This window comes from Choloepus didactylus, chromosome 6 (assembly GCF_015220235.1).
Source record: "Choloepus didactylus isolate mChoDid1 chromosome 6, mChoDid1.pri, whole genome shotgun sequence".
In the NCBI taxonomy this organism is placed as follows: Eukaryota; Metazoa; Chordata; class Mammalia; order Pilosa; family Megalonychidae; genus Choloepus; species Choloepus didactylus.
The window spans coordinates 15,333,385-15,355,265 of NC_051312.1; the positions used below are offsets into that span (position 1 = coordinate 15,333,385).

A 21,881-nucleotide genomic window follows, 5' to 3' on the forward strand; every position below is an offset into this window, starting at 1 on the left:
TTCTTGGAGAGGAGCGATTTAGCAATTTTGAAACAACCTTATGTGTATATTAGGTATATCAGCCAGGGTTCTGCAAAGAAACAGAACCAACAGGAATCTACATAATTTATTTTATGGAATTGGCTTATGCAATTGTGGGGAATTGCAAGTCCAAAATTCACAGGGCAGGCCAGCAGGCTGGAAACTCAGACAGGAATTTATGCTACAGTCTTGAGGTGGAATTTATTCTTCTCTGGGAAACATCAATTTTTGCTCTTACAGCTTTCGATTAATTGGATAAGGCCCACTCACAACTGACTGTAGATGATAACCCATTTACAAAATACCTTCATAGCAACATCTAGATTAGTGTTTGATTAAATAACTGGGCACATGGCCTAGGCAAGTTGACACATCAAATAAACCATCACACTTGGGTTAAACAAATTAGGAAATAAATTGTGGATAATTGTTGCCAGTTTTCTCACATTCAGAGAAACAAGTTACAAATAAGCAAGGAGGAATTGCTGGAATAAATTGAGGGTGAATTTTAGTAGGGACTCACTTCAGTATGAACCCATTTTATTTTAATATATATGCAGATAGATACAGCAATAAATATAGATACGTGTGCACACATGGTTAGTGTATATGCATGTATTTCTTAACTCTGTCCACTAGAGGGCCTAAAAGCAGAGTCACCTATTACCAAAAATAGGAATGGCACACCAATCCCCCAGAACGGATTTTCTAAATATAGTTCTCCAAAGAAGGAACCAGAGCTCCCTAGAAAAATGGAAATTTTACATCTGAGGCAGAGAAATGAGCATGCAGAATTTTGTAGTGCTAGAAAATAAGAAATGCTAAAAAATGGAGGAGGATTGGGGACATGTCAAAACAACACAATAGCCAACCCAAATATCAACAAAGCTGGAACAATTTGAGCAAAAAAATAAAAGTTGGTTATAATCCAAAGAATAATATATCTATGAGTCCATACGGATATAAACAAATGATTAAAGAAATAGATAAATGGAAGAGAAGGGATGAATCTTCCTTACAGAAGAATTTCAAATGACTAATGCTGAAAAAAAGAGGAAAATAGTAAATCACCTTTAGAATATCATAGTAACAATTGCCAGTGACAAAACTGACATGTGAATACTAAAATTAGTACCCAAAAATTTAAGGACAAATAGAATATTTGCATAGTCTCAAAATATCTTCTGCAAAATACTTACAACTGCAGTGTTTTTAACAAATGCCCACAAACTCCTTGATATTCCTCTCTCTCTCCAGAAGATGGAGCTCATTTCTCCTCTCCATGAATGTGGTCTGGACCTGCTTCTAACAAATAGAGGGTAGAAAGGTAACATAGTAACTTTACAGTTACCACTATAACCAAGTGATCATAGTTCACTTCATGGTGGTGTCATAGTGATGTCAGGTGTGTCCTGACAGGATGTGATGAACAGGACACTTACCTAAGTGGTATTCTTCCCCCAAACCCATAAACCTAGCCTATTCCTGAGAAAATTTCAGAGAAAACCAATCTGAGAAGACAGTCTACAAAATACATGAACAGTGCTTTCCAAAAATGGCGAAGTTATGCAGAACAAAAATAGTCTGAGAAACTGTCACAAATCAGAGGAAGCTAAAGAGGCATGACAACTCAGTGCCATGATGTATCCTGCTCTGGATCCTGGAACAGAGAAAGGACATTAGTAAGGAAAATGGTGAGGCCACTATCAGTGTTTCACAAATGATTGTTGCTTCATTTTGATAAAGGTGCCATGTTTTTGTATCAGGAAAAGCTGGGTGAAGGGTATTGACAACTTTCTGTATTATCTTTACAACTCTTCTGTAAATTGAAAAATGTTATAAAGTAAAAAGTGAAAAAAATTAATTGGCAATAAAAACAAGTTTGAGATAGGTCTGCCTGTCTCCTTAATCGTTTTTCATCGAATATCTACAATAACTCCACTAACATTCGCTCGCTCGCTCTCTGTCACACGCACACACACACACACACACACACACACACACACACGCACACAGATGCGCAATATATAAAGGAGAAACAGCAAATCCTTCCTCTTTTCAACATTATGGAGGTTATCTCAACTAATTCAATGAGATAAAAAAATATAGGAATATATATTGATCTTACAAAAGGAAAGAAAATTGCCTTTGTTTTTAGATTTAAATATAACAAATGATGAAAAAGACTCAAAAGGAAAAAATTACACAACATGATTAAAGGGCATAAAAAATGGAAAAAAGAAAAAATATGTATAATTTAATATTATATATTAAAGAAATAATGTGTCAATTATCATCAAGTTGATCTATAATTTTAAGGAAAAATTGCAAAATATATTTGGAGCTTTAACAAATAATTTTAAAAATTCATATAGAGACATAAAAATACAAGTAGATAAGAAATGGTGGAAAATAACCACATAGAGGAGGAATTTGTCCTAGGTGATTATAAGAATAATTGTAAAGTTATACTATGCATTTAAAACAACGTGGAATTTTCACAAAATAAGAAAAAAATGTCACTGGAATTGGAAGACCCCAAACCACATGCATATATTTGAACTTGAGTATAGTAAATGATGGGCTGTTCAGTGAAAAGTTGTGGAATTTTTAGCTTTTCAAAAGGATGAAGATGAAGAAGATGATGATAATAATGATGATGTTACACTCTTAATAGGAAAAATTATTTATAGATATATTAATACTCATACTCTAAAAAGCAATACTTTAAAACTTTAATAAGGTAAATAATGTTTCTATGGCCTTCAGATAAGGGAGTTTGCTTGTATAAAATATAAAATGCATAAACTATGATGAAAAAGCTAATAAATATGACCAGAAAAGTCATTAAAATGAAACAAAACAAAAATGGAATGAGAAAAGATATTTGTACCAAATATCATTTAAATAATATAATTAAACTTCATGTACTTCATGAGATATTAAATTCCCTATATAGGTTAAATTTCAGGTGAGGTTAGATTAGGGCTTGATTTCCATTTTCTAAAATTATCTTGTGTTACCTTCAGCTTAAAACTTAGGCCAGCTTCTCTCAACGCTACCTAATATCTTCTAATTCCAGCTGTGTCTGAATATGCAAAAAGAAAAATGATGAGAGGGAAGGTCATGTTTCACATTTGTCAAAAAAAACTCCTCACCTTGATGATGGTTCCACAATTGAATCAGGCTCTGGTCCAGGGGAAGGTCATGGGTTAACACAGTCATGAATGGAATTGTCCTGATGGATTTAGACCTACAGGGCACAAGTCTGAAGCTCAGGGTGAGGTTAACTCCACCCAAATTGCCATCAAGTGGGTGAGAGGTAGAATGGATGACGGACAGGCAATCATGATGTCTCCTACAGGCTGATGTATTTGACCAAAGATTTTTAGCAGATTCCTTGGAGAAATAAAAAGAAATAGTTTTTTTTCACAATGAACTGCTCTTATTTCATATACATCCACATTTTAGCATTTAGTGGTCCTGAACAGAAAAGTGGGAAAATGCAGCAACTTGTCAAGCCCACAAATTTCAGGGTCCTTCCACGCACACTGAGTTCTTTCTTAATCCCTGCCAAGGATCATGAGAGGCAGTAGCACCAAAACCAAAGTTTGCACCAAATTCAAGGTTCTTTTTGTTCCATTTGTCACATTCCAAACTAAACCCAAATGGATTGCAAGGATGACCAAATGAAAGCCCTGTTTGTTTAAAATTTCTTCAAATTTTAAAAGCAAAAGCAATCCATTTAGAGGGATCATGTGTGTTTACAAGTGTCTTCACGTGGCTTTTCTCTAATTTGACCACCAAGGACTTTGAGAGCTGGCAGGTCTGAGTAACCCTGGTGACTGTTCTTCTCACCATATCAAAACCTGAGCTAAAAGAAGGCATCAGCTGATGATGACAGCAGAGAGTGGCAGGGCTGTGGGCCCAATTTTCATTTCCCAGGCTGCTGGAGAATAAAGAAATGTGGTTCCAAAACTAAATGAGGGAGACCAGAGACTCTTTCCAACCTAACCTGATGGTTTCTGGCCAAAGTATGAAAGTGTCATGGAAAGTGTTGAGTGGTGATGGTACAGGGAGAGACTTCAGGAGGAGGAAGGATAAAACAGCACCCGTAGATAAAGGGGTGGGGTTGGGGGTAGGGGAAAATATGGGGAAGGCTCTGAAAGAATTCCTCATCAAAGGCAATTTCAATTTCAGAGGGGAGCAGTGGGGGTTACAATCTATTCTTAGCCAAGGGTAGATGTGGAGAGTGGGGAGGTAGGACGATTGCTTGGAAGGGGGTAGTCATTTAAGACTTAAAAAAAGAAACTGGGGAGTGCAGATGAAGCACCCCCCCCACACAGAAACATACCCAGCAGTAGTCCCACAAGCTGTGACCTGACACCTTCACATCTATCCTAATAAGCCACCCCAATGTGGAGGGCTCTTGCTGAGAGAGAAGGAAGGGGGAAAGTTGGGGGTGGAGAAGGAGGAAAAGGCAGAGACCCTAGGCCATGTAATCCTGTGATCTGTGATCATGTCTTTTTTCACAGTTGAGTTAGATGTGCCACACTGGTTATAATGGGAACCAATTTAAATAGACTCTCTTGATCCCAGAAGTTCAACTATGTGGCTCGTGGTTACACTTGACAGTATGGTTTGTTATAGCACAATTTATATATTTCAAGTGGACAAAAATTAGTATCATTTAATACTAATTAATGGAAAATGTGACTTAAGAGGCTTTAGATCTTCTAATACCATAGCAGATCTGGTTTTCTATTAATCTAATCTTAGCTGTCTACTCTATTTAGATCTCAGAAAGACACCAGCTAGACCTTCTCAGTTCTGCTTACAGAAATGAGATTAACAGAATAGTGTCAAGAACACCCTGTAGCCTCAAAAGAGAAAAGTTTGGCATCCTGAGCAGTCAGCTAAGAAAAGTCGTGAAGACTCTGCACATAAAAGCTTGTACATCAATATCTAAATCTAATCACTGAAGCTGGAACAAGACATGATTGAGACAACACAAGATTGAGAATTTTGCCTGTGCCTTTCTCACAAAGATCCAGTGTCATCTCTGACCTGACAAGAATGTATCTTCAACTATTACTTTGTTCTTGACCTCATCCCCTTTCCTTTACCTATAAAAACCCTAACTCACGTCCTTACTTTGAACTGGTTTGGGGAAGATTCTTCTAGTTCTTTACCTGTGCACTTGCAATAAAATCACTTTCTCAGTGAGAGATATGTTTCTCCTTTGTAGCACCAGATTGGGCAGGCCTTTCTATTGGAAAAACTTGCAGTTCCACATTTATAGTATCTTAAGATAAAATGTCTTTGGGAGCTTCCTTTCCAGTACTTTGAGGTCTACAAGACGTACCTAGAAACTTTACCACTGTGGAAAATGAAGACTTGCTTAAATCAAACGGGGGTTGGGGGAGAGCCTGTGGTTTTACTTTTTGATTAATTGCTATAACGCTGTCCTTCAGGCAGCTGAGGGAGTTTTATAGTTTTTACAGTCATCATTAGGTGCCAAAACTCTCTCGTAGCACAACTTTGATGCTATATGAATTCTGCCATTTTGATAGCACTAATATGGCTCTTGGTATATTAGAACAATTAACTTCATTCTTATTAATTTTTGTTGTACAATTTGTACAAATCTTACAAAGGGAGGTCCTTTATTTAGGTCCACATTGTATTTTAAGGCTGTATGTTCGGTTTTTATAAATTGTCCGAGCCCATCATGGCTGCCATCTTGGATCACTGTCACTTGAAGGCCCACTCCTTCTTCATAAAGAAATAATTTTGTTTATTTATAGCATAATTGGAGAAGTAGAATTAAATAAGGAAAAGTAGTGAGAAAAAGGTTAATATACTTTGCTTTCTGATGAAGTCCATATACATCCATCATTTGCTTGGTTTATGGCATTGGATTCCCTAACCAACCTTCTTCTCTCCATTTCCTCCTTTCTAATGCACTCTACATTGCAACCACAATTCATATCTCTAAATTGCAAATAGGTAAGTGGCCTGTCCATCCTTATCCAGTGGTGTGCTTGTAAATGTTTAACTGGCTTTACAAGGCATGGGGGATGTGATTAGCAGCTTTTGCCAATTTTTGTGGTATAAGTACTGCTACTTCAGCAAATTTCAAGCTACCAAAATTATGTCGACTTGTCCAAGATTCCTGAAAAACATAACAATCAGCTCCCATGAGCCAACACAAGCCAGCTCCAGCACATCACAGTGTACGCTTTCAACTGCTTCTTAAATCTTACAAGGTTGCCCTGTTTTATAATCTCCTATGAATATCTTTCTTCCCTCTTCAAACTGATGTCTTGCCATCTGCCCCTCACAACCAAAGTTTGGCACACTTCTGTCTCGTTAGTTCCCTGAATATCCCCAGTTCTCCCTAGTTTGGAGGTTTCGCATGGGTCCCAAACACTTCATTTTTCCTTGTCATGCTAACTCCCAGCCACCTTTAAGATTGCAGATTAGAGAAGAAGTCTTTTGAAAAATTAAAACTGACCTTGTCTTTAAATCCAGGTTAGAAATTTTTCCTATGTGTACTTCCCAATTTCCTATCCACTTCCTATCATAGTGCTTATTACTCCATATTTTTCTTGCATGTTTCTATGGGTCTGTATCACTCAGTTTGAGCAACTTGAGGGCAGAGACCATGCAGCATTCTCTACTGCACGCCAAGCTTCTAGCAGAGCACATGGTACTCAGTAGGCATTCCTTAAAAGACTGCTCAATGAATTATGAAATGAATAAATGCATGATGGAACTACTATTGTTAGGGAATGCATCCAGTACTAAGTGGTGCTCAAACCACACTCTGAATGAGAGAGGCCAGGAATTTTTGCACCTGTGGTGAACAAGGTTTATTGTAAATGGCTTCAGTCAGTATGAAGAGAGGGGTTATTAATTTATATTTCAGAAATATAAGTACTTTAGCAGGAGATTTATAAATCAGGAACTGAGATATATCAGGAGTTTTAGTAGCAAATTGTCACCTTGAAGAGATGACCACTGAAGTCATTGGAGGGTGTAAAAGGGGCTATGAGGGAAGTATAAGTTTCTGCCCCACCTTCCCAGTGCATCTGACCATGATCCCATCTCAGCTTTAATAATGGCAACGAGACTACCACCAACAGTAGCATAATTATAACTTATGGTGCTATTTAACATTTGCTTTATTTTCATTTTACTCTCATAACAACTGATGAGGTAGTTGCTATTACTACACCTGTGCAACAGATGAGAAAAAATAGATCAGAGAGCTTAAGTAAATTGCCCAAATTGCTTAAGTAACAGTATCAGAATATGAACACAAATCAGTTGTATTCTAAAGCCTGCATTATTTCTTTACAGTTTCTCACAGTCCTCTGAGGAACAGATGTTGATCTTTCTCTCAAAGTCCCCAACCTTAATCCCCATTTATGTTTTAGAGTATGTGTGAATCTCAGTAGCAGAGATTGAAATAAAAACTCTTAAACACAACCCTCTCACCTCAAATAGAATGAAATATTATCTCGATGAGGATGATGATTTTTATTTAACAGTTTTTGCACTGCTGATGTCAGCTAAAGTAAAACCAAGAGAACAAAACAAAACAAAAAATTATCCTGTAATGAAAGAAAAAAAACTTTGATTCCTTTGTTTTCCGCATTGGGTGGTTGGAAGTTGCATATTAAAGCGAATACTTGAAATAGAGATTATACTACCTGCCTTCCTTCAATCTCATAAGGTAGAGGAATAGGGAGGTAAGAAAGAAAGAGAATCAATCTAGGGACCAACTTTGGGGTAGTGGTCATGGAAGTTCCAAACCAAGAATGCCTTAATAAACAAAAACACAGTAATGGGATTTATAATTAGGACAGAAAGGATGGATTCAAATGCCCATGTTTCTCAAGATTGGTGCCATAGGGGATTGTGTTCATGGGCTTATCTTCTCTAAGGTCCTGGATGAAGTTCTGCCTCATTGGAGAAGCAAGGTTCAATGTCCTTCCTCAGAATTGCTTTCATCAGGAGGCGTTCTCTATTCCACAGAATTAGGAGGTGAGGAAATTGCCTGGAAAGTAAAACAACATCAATTTCTGGGCAGATGTCATCTCCTGCCTCTCCTCCCACTCCTTCCTATTATCATCATGATCCTTACCAATAATACGAACTGACTGATTATTATGGTGCTGAATGCCATATAAGCATTACACACACACATCTTGCTCACAACAAATATCAGAAGACAGTACAATTATTGTTAGCCTCATTTTTTAGTTGAGATCCCTGAAATCTAGAAAGAATTTGTGATTTCCCTGGGTCACACAGCTAGAAAGTTTATGAGAAAGTATTTAGACTTAATTATCTCTGTATCCAAAATGTATGCTCATAAATATGAAGTGCGCTGTTTCCTCTTACATGATCACATTGAAATTCTCTTCCAGCCTTCATTCCAACTCTAGCAGTCCTACAATCTCTAACTCCAGGAAAACCACAATTTGTTACCACATAAAAGTTTCCGTCCAGTTCCAAGAGTCGGGAGACCACCCAAACCCCAAGGGAGGTTTGCAGGCCAAGTGAATTATGAGTTATTTTGATTACTCACCTCTCTTGAATTACAGCAGTTTTTCTTGCACCACATGACTATGATGGAGATGTTTATGCACAATTCCAGAAGAGTGAGAATCAGCATTAAAGACACAAGGCCCTAGGGGATGTAAGGCATCACATCAAACCTGGTACAAGCATCTGGGAAAAAAACAAAGCTGAAAACCAGACAACAGTGTCTCCCTCTCATAAAACCTAATGAAGTGAACAAAAAATGAAGTTTAAAACATAAACACACAATGGCACACTCAAAGAGACACAACCCTAGTCGAACAGCATGGAAAGATTTTCCCTGGAGAGAGAGAAACACCTGGCGTGTCTGTATCAACCCATAAGAACTCATCATCAGAAGTTGGAGAGGAAAAATTCTAGAACTACCACTAATAGCCACCAACTTGAAGAGCCATATACTAAGGAGTTGAGGAGGCAGACCAAGCAAATAGGCAAAAGAAGGACTCCACCACCATTTTGTTAGTAGTACTTTGTAGAGATTTAGGCATTTGTACCATCGTAGAACCTAAAATCCTCAGGCAGAAAAATTAAACATGCAAAATAATTGTTGCTGGACAAGTGATCCTTCTATTATCACTGGGGCACCTAAAAGCAAACACACACACACACACACACACACACACACAAAATTCAGGAGGAAAAATACCACAAATTCCATAGAAAAATCAAACACAGATAAAGGTAAACTTAGATAACTAAAAATATGACACAGAAAAATGAGGAAAGAATCTTTCATGAGAAGAGTTGGCAAACAGGAAGATTAGGGGTCAGTCAGTAATTGTGGGTGAACCAGACAAATCTGAAGAGAAATACTAATTTCTAACTTGACCCCAGAAGAGGTAGAATAATTAAACACGAACAACAAAGAAATGCGGAGGGATCTTAAAGAGGTGCACTTTAAAAACACCATCCTTAAATAAATTCAAATGTGTCAAATGTGAAGTCATTCAAAACTGCAATGAGTTATGACTAGAAGACTACAGACCACAGAGAAAGCTGTAAATCTCTCCAGTTAGTTTTAGCAAGCAAGGAGATGTGAAAAAAGAAAAAATTATAATCTCTTCATGGACTATAATTAATAGTAATGACCATCATCATCATCATCATAATTATAATAATATAGCATGCTGTGCTAAACACTGTTTTAGTTGCTTAACAAATATTCATTTATTTCATTTTTACACCATCCCTATAAAATGAGCACATTGTTATCCTCACTTCAAAGATGAGAAAATTAAAACATGGAGAAGTTTCTAAATTGCCCATAGTCACAGAGCTATAAGTGGAAGAACCAAGATTCAAAACAAAGCAGCGTATTATCTGATATATTATTTTTCTGTAGTTTGGATTGTTTCAAATATTTTACACTTAAACGTGATTTTTAAAAACTTACCATTGATGTAGAGCCCACGTAAATGCATAAGTCTGGTGACTGGAATAACTGACAACTCTTGAAAGACATGCTATTAATTACTAAATTTATTAAGAGAAAAATAATGCCAACTATTGCAATTGTAGCACTGGAAATGTTCACCTCACAACTGTTTTGTATCTAAAAAAAAGAGTAAGAATTTTCAATTAATATATGCAGCACACATTTCATTATCTAAGCTATAATTCATTTAAACAAATATCAATTGACAGGTGTTTATCCACCCAGCAATATCCTAGATGCTGGGCAAACCCTGATGAATAAAGATCCCCACCCTCATGGAGCTCATCTTCTAGCAGCAAAGGCAAAGGAACAATGAACACAATAATAAGTAAATTATATAGTATTTTTAAAAGTTATTAAGTACCATGGGATAATAGAGCAGGGTAAGGAGAATCTGGAACCCTAGAGAAGAGTGGAGGTTTGTGATATTAAATAGGCATGACCCTTCAGAAGAGACATAAAAGATTTGAGGGGGTAAGCCATGGGGATATTTACAGAAATGTCCTTGCCATCAAAGAAACACTCATTCACTAATATGGGCTAATTGTAATGAGCAAACTCTGAGAGTTAAATTTGAGAGCATAGTTTATCAGGAGATAGAAAGAGGGCAGAGATTGGGCAATTGATGCTTAAGGAGTACAGAATGTTTAATAAGGTTGATTGTAAAGGTTTGGAAATAGATGGTACAATACTGTGTGATGTTAATACAATATTGTAAGTGTCATTAACAAAGCTTAGTGTGAGTGTGGCTGAAAAAGGAAGACAAAGGTCATGTATGTCCCCAGAAGGATAGGCAGAGGATAAAAACTGGGACTGTATAACTTAGCAAAACCTGGAGTGGACAGACAGTGGTTAATTGTACAAATATAAGAAAGTTTTTATATGAATTAGAACAAATGTATGTGACTATTACAATGCGTTAATAACAGGGTGGTATATGGGAAAAAATAAAATTAATGGAAGCTAAGGTCTACAGTTGACAATAACAGTGTGATATCCTTTCATTAATTGTAACAAAGGCACCGTACCAAAGCTGAATGTCAATAATAGGGGGAAATAAGGGAGATGTATGAGATTTTTTTTTTTTCTGTCTTTATTTTGGAAGAAATGGGAATGTTCTCATATAGTCTGTGGTGCTGATTGCATAACTATGTGATTATACAAGGAGCCACTGATTGTACACTTAGGATGGATTGTACCGTGTGTGAATAAAACCGTTAAAAAAAGAAACAGTTCAAAGCCCAAGGCCAGAGAGTCCTAGGTATGTTCTAGGGAAAGCATGGAGTCAAGGTTTCTGGAAAAGAATGACCAAAGTGGACAACATTAGGAGATGAAGACAGAGTTAACAGAGAACCTAGACATATAGGGTCCTCTAGGTCATGAAAAGGTCTTTGGTTCTTAATCTGAGGAAAATACTGAGCCACTGGAGGATTTTTAGCAAGGGATGACATAATTAGATTTATACCTTAAAGGGATCACTCAGATATCTCTATTCAGACTATTCTAGAGAGGGCCAGGTGGAATCAAGTCTCCCAATTAGGAAAGATGTTGCTTGAATGTAGAGGCAGTAGGATTTGGTGGCAAATTTGATGGAGGATTATGAAGGAAAGAAGGATCGGGGATAATTCCAAGTTTTTGTTTGTTTGGATTTTTGTTTTGTTTTAATCAAGAAGGATGGAGTTGTCATCAGCTGACATGACTTTGGATGGACAAGGTTTGAGGAGGAAGATTAGCAGTTGAGTTTTGGACCTTTTAGAGATCCAAGTGGAAGCGATTAGATACGCCAGACTGATGCTCAGGCTAGAGAGGTGGGGTGGAAATGCTCATTTCAGAGTCTTGCGCAGATTGAGGTTATTTGAAGCCATGAGAATGGATGAGACACAAAAGGAGTGAGTATAGATTGGGCATACCAGGTGGCAAAGAATTGAACTCTGGGGCACTCCAACATTACAAGATCAGGGAGAAGAGGAACCTGGAAAGGAGATTGAGAAGGAGAAACTAGAAATACAAGATGAAAAACAGCAAATTGAGGTGTCCTGGGAGCCAAGTGAAGAAATGATTGGAAGGAGAAGTGAATGACTGTGTTAAATGTTCTTCATGGGTCAGGTTAGATAAGGATCAAGAATTGATCACCATGTTAGCAATGAAGAATTCTTCAACAATCTTAAAGAGAGCAGTTACAGAGGTGTGGCAGGAAAGAAAAATAAAGCCCTGATTGCAGTAAGCTTAAATGAAAAAATGGGAAGACAGGAATTTGAAGAAGTATGAACAACTCTTGTAAGGAGTTTTTCTGCAAAAGAAAAAAGGAAGTGTGCCTGTAGCTAGCAGGGGAAAATAAAGTCAAGATAAAAAATATTTTTTTAAGCTGAGAGTAGTAACTGAATGCATGTATGATGATTAAAATGATCTGGCGAAGAGGAATAAGTTGGAGTGATATAAAAAAATAGGGAATGGAATCTAGTACATAAGTAGAGGGATTGGCTTTAAAGAGAATTACAGAGGTCATTTGTAAGAGGCTAGAAGGAAAAATATATTGGTACGGATCTGGCCATGGTGAAGATGCTATAATGGGGATCTGAAAATTCTCTTCTGATGGCTTCAGTTTTCTCAGGGTAGGAAGCAAGGTCATCAAAAGAGTGAGGATGAGAGAAAAGGGACTGTTGTTTAAGGATAGAATATAAACTATAAAATAGTCATCTAGGGAGGAGGGAGAATGAATGAACTAGGTAAGTGGAGTATAAATGGTTGAATCACTTAGTGGGAACAGAATACCTGGCACATAATAGGGACTTAATAGTTGTTTAACGAATGACTAAATAAAATTGAATTTTTGGTGTTCACTTATGGAACTAGTTTGGGAGAACCTTTGCTCAAAATAATTAGAATTGAACACATTTGACAATACACAAAGATCAGGAAACCTTTGTCTGGGCTTCAGCTCCATCAATTATAAAGACTGAGCATCTCAGGTTTGCATATTCACCATCTAGATGGTTTTCTTATGTCCTCAATATTTTCTCTACCTACGATCTGAATGTCCTAATAAAATAAAATTAATTTCCTTGTATATCACATAGGACCCAGTATCTCGGCAGGATTCACCAACCTTTACTCTCCTACAATTAAAGATACTTTATTTCCACACTCATGGTCAAAGAAAGAGAGGAAGAACTTCCACTTACCAACTTTCTTCTGGATGTTCTCCCTGCTGCAATAGACAAGGATCCTGAACTAATAAACTGTGTGAAAACAGAAAGCAGAGCAGATAAAGGAACACTGTCTCAACCATTTTCTTCTTGACCCACCTTGATTACCAAGTATTTAGCAAAAGTCATACAATACCTCATTTTTTATTCATATTCTAGAATACAAAATTACACATAATGTTCATCTTTTATATGACTAAAACTTTAAAAATTAGTTTAAATTTTCAGTAAATTTATAATCTTTTTGTTTTACTTTACAGGTTTCATTTCTTTTTTTTAATTTTATTTTACAGGTTTCATTTTCTTGTATAGGTTTATGTGAATACACATACTTTAAAAACATAATACATACATATATTTAAATACACTTGAATGTGATATAATTATCTTTATGCTTATGTTTATATTAAATGTACATGTATATATGCCATATTCCTCTCATATTCTTACCAAAGCTTCAGATAAGTGTCTGATTTATTAGAGATGTCTAAAAGAGTTTTTACAAATCGAAGTGTCTAGGTTTATATAGCCTCTAATTAGTAAAGAATTATTTTGATAGGCTATTGTTTCTATGATTGATAAATTGAATTACCTACACATTTATGATTTTCTCAAAATTCTATCCTGCATTGTACCTCATAAATCTTGTAACTATTAAGTCACTCCATTGGATTTAAAGAAAAAATGTCAAAATGATGGATAGCAAAGACTTGTACATGAAATGCAATTATTGAAATCTGGCTGAACATGAAGGAACAGAGTTGGAATTATGTTTCAGACATGTAAAGGACCATCACAGGAACCTCCTGAGTCTCTGTAGCTTTGTGGTTAAGAGCATAAACTCTGTGTTCTGATCCCAGCTTCATCATTTACTCATTCTGAAACCTTGCACAAATCATTAAACCCCTCTTTGCCACAGTTTCTTTTGCTGTAAAATGAAGATGCTCATATTTCCATGTTACTATCATATATCTTATATCTATGTAGGGATAAAATGAAATAACACATGCAAAAGACTTAGATATGTATCCAGGATGCAGAAAACACTTGAAAAAAGTTAACAGTAGCAAAGTTTCTAACATATATTTTTCCCATTTAATTTCACAGGGGCCCAAAGAGAAATTCCTTATCTTATCTCTATCATCCTGGTGAGGAAACTGAAGGGCAAGTTTTCAAATATTTTTTTCCCAAAGTCACACAGTTAAAAAGGATTAGTAAGAGAAAGATTGGGCAAATAGAAAAGAGTCATGAGAAGAAGTGAAGATACAATCAGGCATGAATACAATGGGAGGGGAGGGAGATTAGGTGACAGTCACAGATAAGGACCAATCACTGAGGGCCAAGTGTGTGATGTAATGGATCCTGGACTGCTCTGTTATTACTCTCTTTTCTACAATACGGGAGGTTGCTATTTAGATAGTCAGGTTCCATTATGCACAGCAAATTTGGACCCCTGGTTTTCTAGAAAGTGTCAGATTCTAACTATTCCATCACAATGATGCCACTAAATATCTAAATATTCCAGAAAGATTAAATTCTAAATTGCATGTTTTAGACTGTATCCAGAAGTGCCATATAATCTGTGGTCAGATTATGAGATATGGTTTTAGCCAGGAAATTTTGGCCAAATTACGATTTTGAAAAGATAAAAGCATAAATAAATTAAGAGTCCAAGAGTTATTATAAACTTCTTTTTCTTCATTTGTCAATAATGTGTCCCATTCACTGTTTTCAACTTGACTTTTCCATCTTAGATTTCATTGTAACATCTTTGTCTTCATGTACAGTTCAGGACTAAACATGCATAAATTCTCAGATTTCTAGTACCAGAATAGAGGAGCAAAAAAATAGTGAGTGATTAACAAATAGTTCGTTCTAGTTAATTTTTTTTAATCACCCACTGGAACAATCGGGTGGGTGATAACTGAATGACAAAGCTGAATAAGTTTTAAAGATCATCTAGGCTCCAAATCCTATATTTACAGCTTAGATTTTGTTCCAGATAAGGGAAATGACTTCTTATTTTCAGACAGGGATCAACAGGCAAATTTCTCCCAAGTCAGAACTCTCTCTGCTGTACCACAAAGCAATTCACCAATACTTATTTTTCAATGAACTTTCTTAGACTCCATAGATTTAACGCATGGATATCTAGTTAATGTTTGGAACATAATTCATATTCCACCTGAGTTGTGTTTCTTTTTTGTTTGTTTTTAATGAGAGGGGATTTTTTTACTCATATATGTCAAGAATCACAAATCAAACCAACAGTGTGTAACCTTCAAATAACCTATGAACAATCTTTTAATAGAAAACATTAAAAATCAAACAAAAAAAAACACAAAAAAACACAAAGAAAATTAAAAAAAAAGAACACTGAAAAACACACACAAAACAAACAAACAAACAAAAACAATCAAACACATTTCTAGCAGTGGTACCGAAGAAATAACCTATGGGTGTGGGACTCGGCATACTCACAAACACAGCGCCCCATAGTGGATAGCCTGTGTAGAAGGTGAAGAAAAAGGGGTGCCTGAAGAGGTGGGACAAATACAGTAAGGAGCCCAGAAAAACACCCAGGGCAAGAATCATTACTCCATTCAGGATCTGGATGGCCTGTAAGAAGAAAACAAAAGAAAACAAATGAAACAAAACATAAAGGTCATTTTAATTTTCCTCAGAAAGGAGATGTCAGTGCTTAAAGGAGTTAAAAAGTCAAACCCAAATGAATGGGGCAAGAGCTAATCCTAGCAGGAGGTTTTCCTTCCATGCTATTCCACCCTCACCCCTCTCTCAACCTCCTTTCACTGTCATGATCTCCTGTCAGAAAGTGCCAGAAGAGTAACGGAGATATGTCTGGGAAGATAGAGTCAAAGTATCTTCTCAGCGTGCTTTGGGACCAGGGGTTAAACAGCACTCTACTACACCTTTTCCCTCAACCCAACTTTTCAATTTAGAACACTGAATATGAGCTCCATAGAGCTTAGCCTCCCGATGTTGGATGGATAGAAGGCGCAAAGAAAGAAAAAAGGACCTTAGCGTCCATTCTCTAATGTTTGTTTTATAGGATGTTTTCTACCCTGAGAGGATGTTTCTGAAATTTCTGCATCCCAAGTCTAAAATATGCCTCAGTCCTCTCTTAAAGGACGAACATCATTGACTCAGCAAGGACTAGCTCAGAAATTCCCTTTCATGTACATAACAGGTTTTCCCACAAGATATTTTCTTCCCTTGTAAGCCCATTTTTAAATTAGGACTGACTTACCCCAAGGGCTTGCAGCTCCCCCTTCCGGCAATTTTGCGATCTGTCAATGGGCTGGCAGACATTCTCATTCACCAACTGTGGTTCCACGTGGCTGTCTGGGGCCCCACCTGCAGAGGCTTTCCCCATTTCATGGGAAGCCATTTGTGGTTGTTATTGGCTATCACGAAAAATAAATTTGAAGGCTTGGTGATTTCTCTTTAACCACTAGCAAATATTATTTTTGAGTGTAACAGAGGGGTTCAATTCTCTCTGTAGATCAAAATGAGTCTTCACAAATGAGGTAAAGAGGGGAAGAATAATAGTGTTTGTACAATATTCAGTTCCATTTTTGACTAGGAGAAATAGACATCATCAGACCATTGTAGCAGAGCTGTATACTTACTTTTGGAACAGAAAAGAGTAATCCCTTTCTCATTTTTATATGCATTGTTACATTATACAGTCCCTTTATCTCTTCCAATCTACCCTAGACAATCCAGATTTTGGATAAGTGATCCCTCATGTGGGGAAGATGGCTTTTGTGACATTCCAGTAATAGTAAATAGCTAACTTTCATCATCTACTTACCACTATGTGCCAGGCACTGTATAGTTGCTTTCAATGTGTTGACATATTTAATCTTCTTAACAGCTCTATGTTGTAATATTATTATTCCCACTTTATAGATGAGAAAATAGAGGCATAGAGGGGTTGAAGAATTTATCTAAACCCATGCTGCTCATAAGTGAGTTAAGATTCCACTAGAGGCATTTTACTGTAAGATCCCACGTATTTTAATCATTCCATTATATTGTACTATATTGAATATACCTTTCTAGGTAGCAATAGAGCAACATGGAAAGGTTTTAAATACTATGGAACCCAGGGAACTGGGTTCAAATTTGGATTTGGCCACTTGCTAGTTACATGACCTAGTGGTGGGAAACCCGATTTTGACATCTGTAAAATGAGATCGTCTTAATTTCCTATAAACATTGCAAGGGCCACATTTGATAACGTATGAGGATATGAAGTCCTTAGCCTATTAATCATTTGCTAAATGTTGACCTTTAACATATTCTGCCATGTGTCAAAAAGGACTTAAAGAATTGTGTACAAGTTTCCTCAGACAACTATCTCAACCATTACTGCTAAAAATATGTATCACTAAAGTATACACAGAAGGTTTAACCTTGAGTAATACAACTTCCTAGTGCATAGTGTCCTCCAGAACTAAAGGATTGCAAAAATGCTTATATGCCTTTAAATTGATGAAATGGATGGTATAGGATTAACCATGAACCCATTAAATACTGTAGAACACTGCCAAAACTATTGACTTTGAGTTTAGAAAAAGGATCTTAATTTCTACTTTGGCTACAAGTTATATACCACATCTCTTTTTCTAATAACTTTACTCTTTTTTGTCACAATAAATACATGCCATTCCCTTTTAAGATAACGTTTAGCTTTCTGATTCTCTTTTTTTAAGGGACATTTATTAAGCTTATTCAAATACCAAATCATTGATTTGGTAACAAAACATTAAGGCAATAACCTAAAAGGAGGTGAGAGTCAGAACATGTTCTAATTATATCACGCTGGGAATTGCTATTTGACCTCTCATAAAAGTCTCTCACCAACACTGATTTTCATGCCAGAATGGAGGTATGTGCTCTATTTAAACATTCATACAAGTGATATGACAAGATCCAAATCGTACTTTCTGAGCTCAATCCTAAGCACAAAATCAGAGTGAGGAAAGAGCAACAAAGCATGTAACAAACTCTATTTTAATTTATGCCTAGTACAATTTTACACCAGATGTAGAGGAATAAGAATGTTCAAATGGAGAATAGCCTTCTGTAATTCTCTTTCCCACCTACGTTGAACATGAGCTGGCAAAGCCCGGATTTAAAATGTATCAGTCAGAAAATGTGTATATCTTTTAGATGAAACGTTTAATGAGCAAAGACGCATGTAGGGTGGGGAGCTTTGTTCTTTGATGATCAGATAGTCACTTGCCTGTCCCCAACCTCAGCTCTCACCTCTCCTTATCTCAGAGCCAGCTCCAGCCTTGTTTGATTTTGTTCAGTCTTCAGAATTGCCAAGCTCTCTAATGTCTTCAGTCTTTCTCAGTACTACTCCTTTCTTCCTGAGACACACTTCCCCCAAAGCTTTATCTGGATAATTACTCCTTAAGACTGAATTGCAGCCCACATATAATACCTTCAAGGAGCCTTTATAGCCTGGCCAAGTCTGGATGAAGCACCCCTTTTAGTTACTCTCAGAATACCCTCTACTTTCTTTCTAAATATGCATATCAGTCTGACCTTTAATTGCCTCGATATTAGTATGTATTTCATCTGATTATTGCTGTAACACCAGTACCCAGCTCAGTGCTTGTCATTTGATGGGCACGCAGCTAACACATGTTTTATGAATAAATGAGCTCTCTTTTTTGCCAGGCTGATGTATCCAGGCCTTATGGATTATCAAGGGAAACACATTGCCAAAGGTTGGAGCCTCTCATACAAAGAAATGCCCGAGCAATTCTGAACATAGGGAATTTATTCCAACCACATTTTAAAATGTGCTTTTTAAAATAATCATACATGTCAGGGAGAATTGTCAGCCTTACAATAAAATAGACTGTATTTTGTAAAAATTACTCAATTTAACATTGTACTTATTTTTTAATCTGAAAAATGTAGATCTCCTAGGAACCTACCAGTAAAGGTTACCTATCCAGTTCTTCACATGTGCCAGGCATGGTTCTAAGTTCTTTAATCATGTTAACTAATTTTGTTCTCACAATATTCACATGAACTAGGTACTGCTTTTGTGATCCTTTCTCTGTTGCAGATGAGGAAGGTGAAGAACAGAGAGGTTAAGTAACTTGCCCAAGGCCACACAGCCAGCAATTGGAAGAGCTGGGGATAAGAACCTGGTAATCTGGCTGTAGTGTATCGTTAACCTCTACTGCCCCTCTGAGCTTACACTGAAACTTATTCACCAAACCCCACTCATTACCTTATATGACAGTCAAATTTGTGAGCACCATTTGGTTTTAATATATCTAAGGTGTGTGTGTGTATGTCTGTGTCCATGCCCACGCTTTTCCAAAGAAATAGTTATATTATTATGTCTATCATTTTCTACCATAACACCAGAGCAACAAATTCTAAAGGGAAGCCATCCTCATAGCAAAATGTTCCAAACTGCTACATATCAACCAAGGAGAAAGCATCCTCAGTGACGCAGTGGGAAGCAACTTTAACAGACACAGAAAAGTAAAGGAGCTTTCTATGGAGAGGGAATCTATAGTATTTACCTTGGAGTCTTCAGATCTTGGCTGACTTCTTTCCTCCCAAGTCCATCTTGTCACTGAGTAACAGACACTAAATAAGGATTGCTTCAGGGTCCTTTCCGGAAAAAGGCACCCCCTTCTACTACACACTTACTGTATATTTGCCTTATGCAATAATACTCTAGTGGAGTAAGTTTGTTGGGCAGACTAAAGGATGTGCTCTCCACATCTGTGTTGAAGCTTCCCCCAAAGCTCCATTATGATTAGGCAACTAGTATCAGGAGTAATTGGCTTCTGGCTTGCACACATTGCCTAACTCATCATTGGTACAGGAACTGTAAGTTGACAATGTGGGTAGATTAGAGGAAAGGAGTTTGAGTAGTGGAAGTAGAACAGTTCTTTGCATGGTAAGAACTCTAGCTAAATAGTACAAGCAGTGTCTGCAGAGGAATGGTGGTCACTCAGGCACTTATTTTACATTTTCTATTTGCAATAATGGTGCTATGTACCTCATGTGCACTGTCATGTTCAATTCTCACAGGCTTAGACAGGTTTACGCAGTCACCCAATGTCATGGATATAATAGTAATGCTAATTATGGCTTAACTGCATTGAATGATTACTATATATCAATCACCATCCTAAATGCTTTCTGTATGTTATGTCATCCTCACAATAATCCAAAACCAGGTATTATTAATCCAGCCTTATAAAAGAAGAAACTATGGCACAGAAATGTTAACCAGCTTTCTCAAGGTCACACAGTAACTGGCAAAGCTATGTGAAAATACAGGTTTTGTGTAGGGTCAAGTCCCAACTGTAGTTCTTATGCCAGTGTATCCTTTCCTTCTGAAGGTGTCCCAGTTAGACAAAATATTATGTAATCATACATATACATCAGGCAATAAGTGCCCTGATGGACAACAAGTGAAGGTTCAAATCACAATTACGCAGGTCACAGAGCAGGGCTTGAGAGTGAGACCTGGAACTAAGGCATAGATCCTGATCCATGGGGTGGACTGTGGGAAAAAGAAGAATGTGTAGAGAAAACTAAGTGAGTACCCCGTTCTGGAAAAACTGGAGCATAAGTAGGGACTTGGACATAGGAAAGAGGAAGAGGGCTAGTTACCATGGCCAAGTACAGCTTGGGGAGGGGAGATTGTGAACTAGGGCTCACTGAGGACAGTCAGGGAAACTTCATGCAAATCTACCGGAGCTGTGCAGCCAGGGCTGGAGCCAGAGCTCTGTAGGCTCATTCAGGAGAGAAGGAAGGGGCTAGATGATGGAGACCTAGACAGAAGTCATGAGAAAACAGCTGAAGGGATAGGGGTAAAAGATATGACCCTCCTCACCCCATTTTAGCCATAGCCGTTGCAGGTGGAACATTGAAGGAAAAAAGGAATAACAGGAGAGTGGCATAAAGGCAGTGGGAGGGAGAACCAGAAGGGAAAAGGCAAAAAAACAAAAACAGGAAGTAAGGGGGAAAAGGGGGTCCTTTGAACATACTTGTTTTGAATTTAGAGCTGTAGGGAGAAAGGGCCATTAAAGGAAATTACTTAAACTCTAGACTTCAGTTACTTCGTTTTAACATTAAAACCATGCTATCCACATTAGGAAACAATGTGAAGATTAAATGAGCGAATGCATGTCCAGGTCTTAGCAGCGGAGCTCAGAAAATGTTATTATTAATCATAGAACTACTAAATAACCTTTTAAAATGAAAATTACAATAAATGAAACAAAATGAGAAACCTCTTCAGTTTCTTAGAGAGACAATAATTGCGAAAAACTGCTTCCTAGAGAAGATCTGTACAGCATTCTTCTACTTGAATGCAGTATCCCATAATTACAAAGAAAATTTGATAGTGGGGAGGCTGACTAGCTTTCAGTGCTGAAATGCCTTAGTGAATTATCAAGTTCAAGTGCAAGTTGCTAATTTCCAAGAGCAAATTCTTTATTTGAATGAATACATCAATATTCTAGATTTTCATTCACACAGTTCCTCATTTTATTATTGGAAAAATGTTATATTTCTTAAGACTTGCTTGC

The 21,881-nt window shown here is 37.0% G+C and overlaps 1 protein-coding gene and 1 long non-coding RNA gene across 2 annotated transcripts; both read right to left on the reverse strand.

Moving 5' to 3' along the window:
- Positions 1-562: 562 nt before the first annotated feature.
- Positions 563-3,494, reverse strand: LOC119535739. Its single transcript, XR_005217283.1, has 3 exons — positions 3,180-3,494; positions 1,221-1,326; positions 563-1,063 (listed from the first exon to the last, which is right to left on the reverse strand). It is a non-coding gene; the product is annotated as an uncharacterized LOC119535739 (long non-coding RNA).
- A 3,683-nt stretch (positions 3,495-7,177) lies between these two features.
- Positions 7,178-20,023, reverse strand: LOC119536261 (membrane-spanning 4-domains subfamily A member 3-like). The gene is made up of 7 exons (XM_037838986.1): positions 19,857-20,023; positions 16,544-16,700; positions 15,757-15,894; positions 13,252-13,308; positions 10,028-10,186; positions 8,621-8,722; positions 7,178-8,086 (listed from the first exon to the last, which is right to left on the reverse strand). Exons 2-7 carry the CDS (start codon positions 16,682-16,684, stop codon positions 8,054-8,056), a joined length of 630 nt encoding a protein of 209 aa, XP_037694914.1. The 5' UTR covers positions 16,685-16,700; positions 19,857-20,023; the 3' UTR covers positions 7,178-8,053.
- Positions 20,024-21,881: the final 1,858 nt, after the last annotated feature.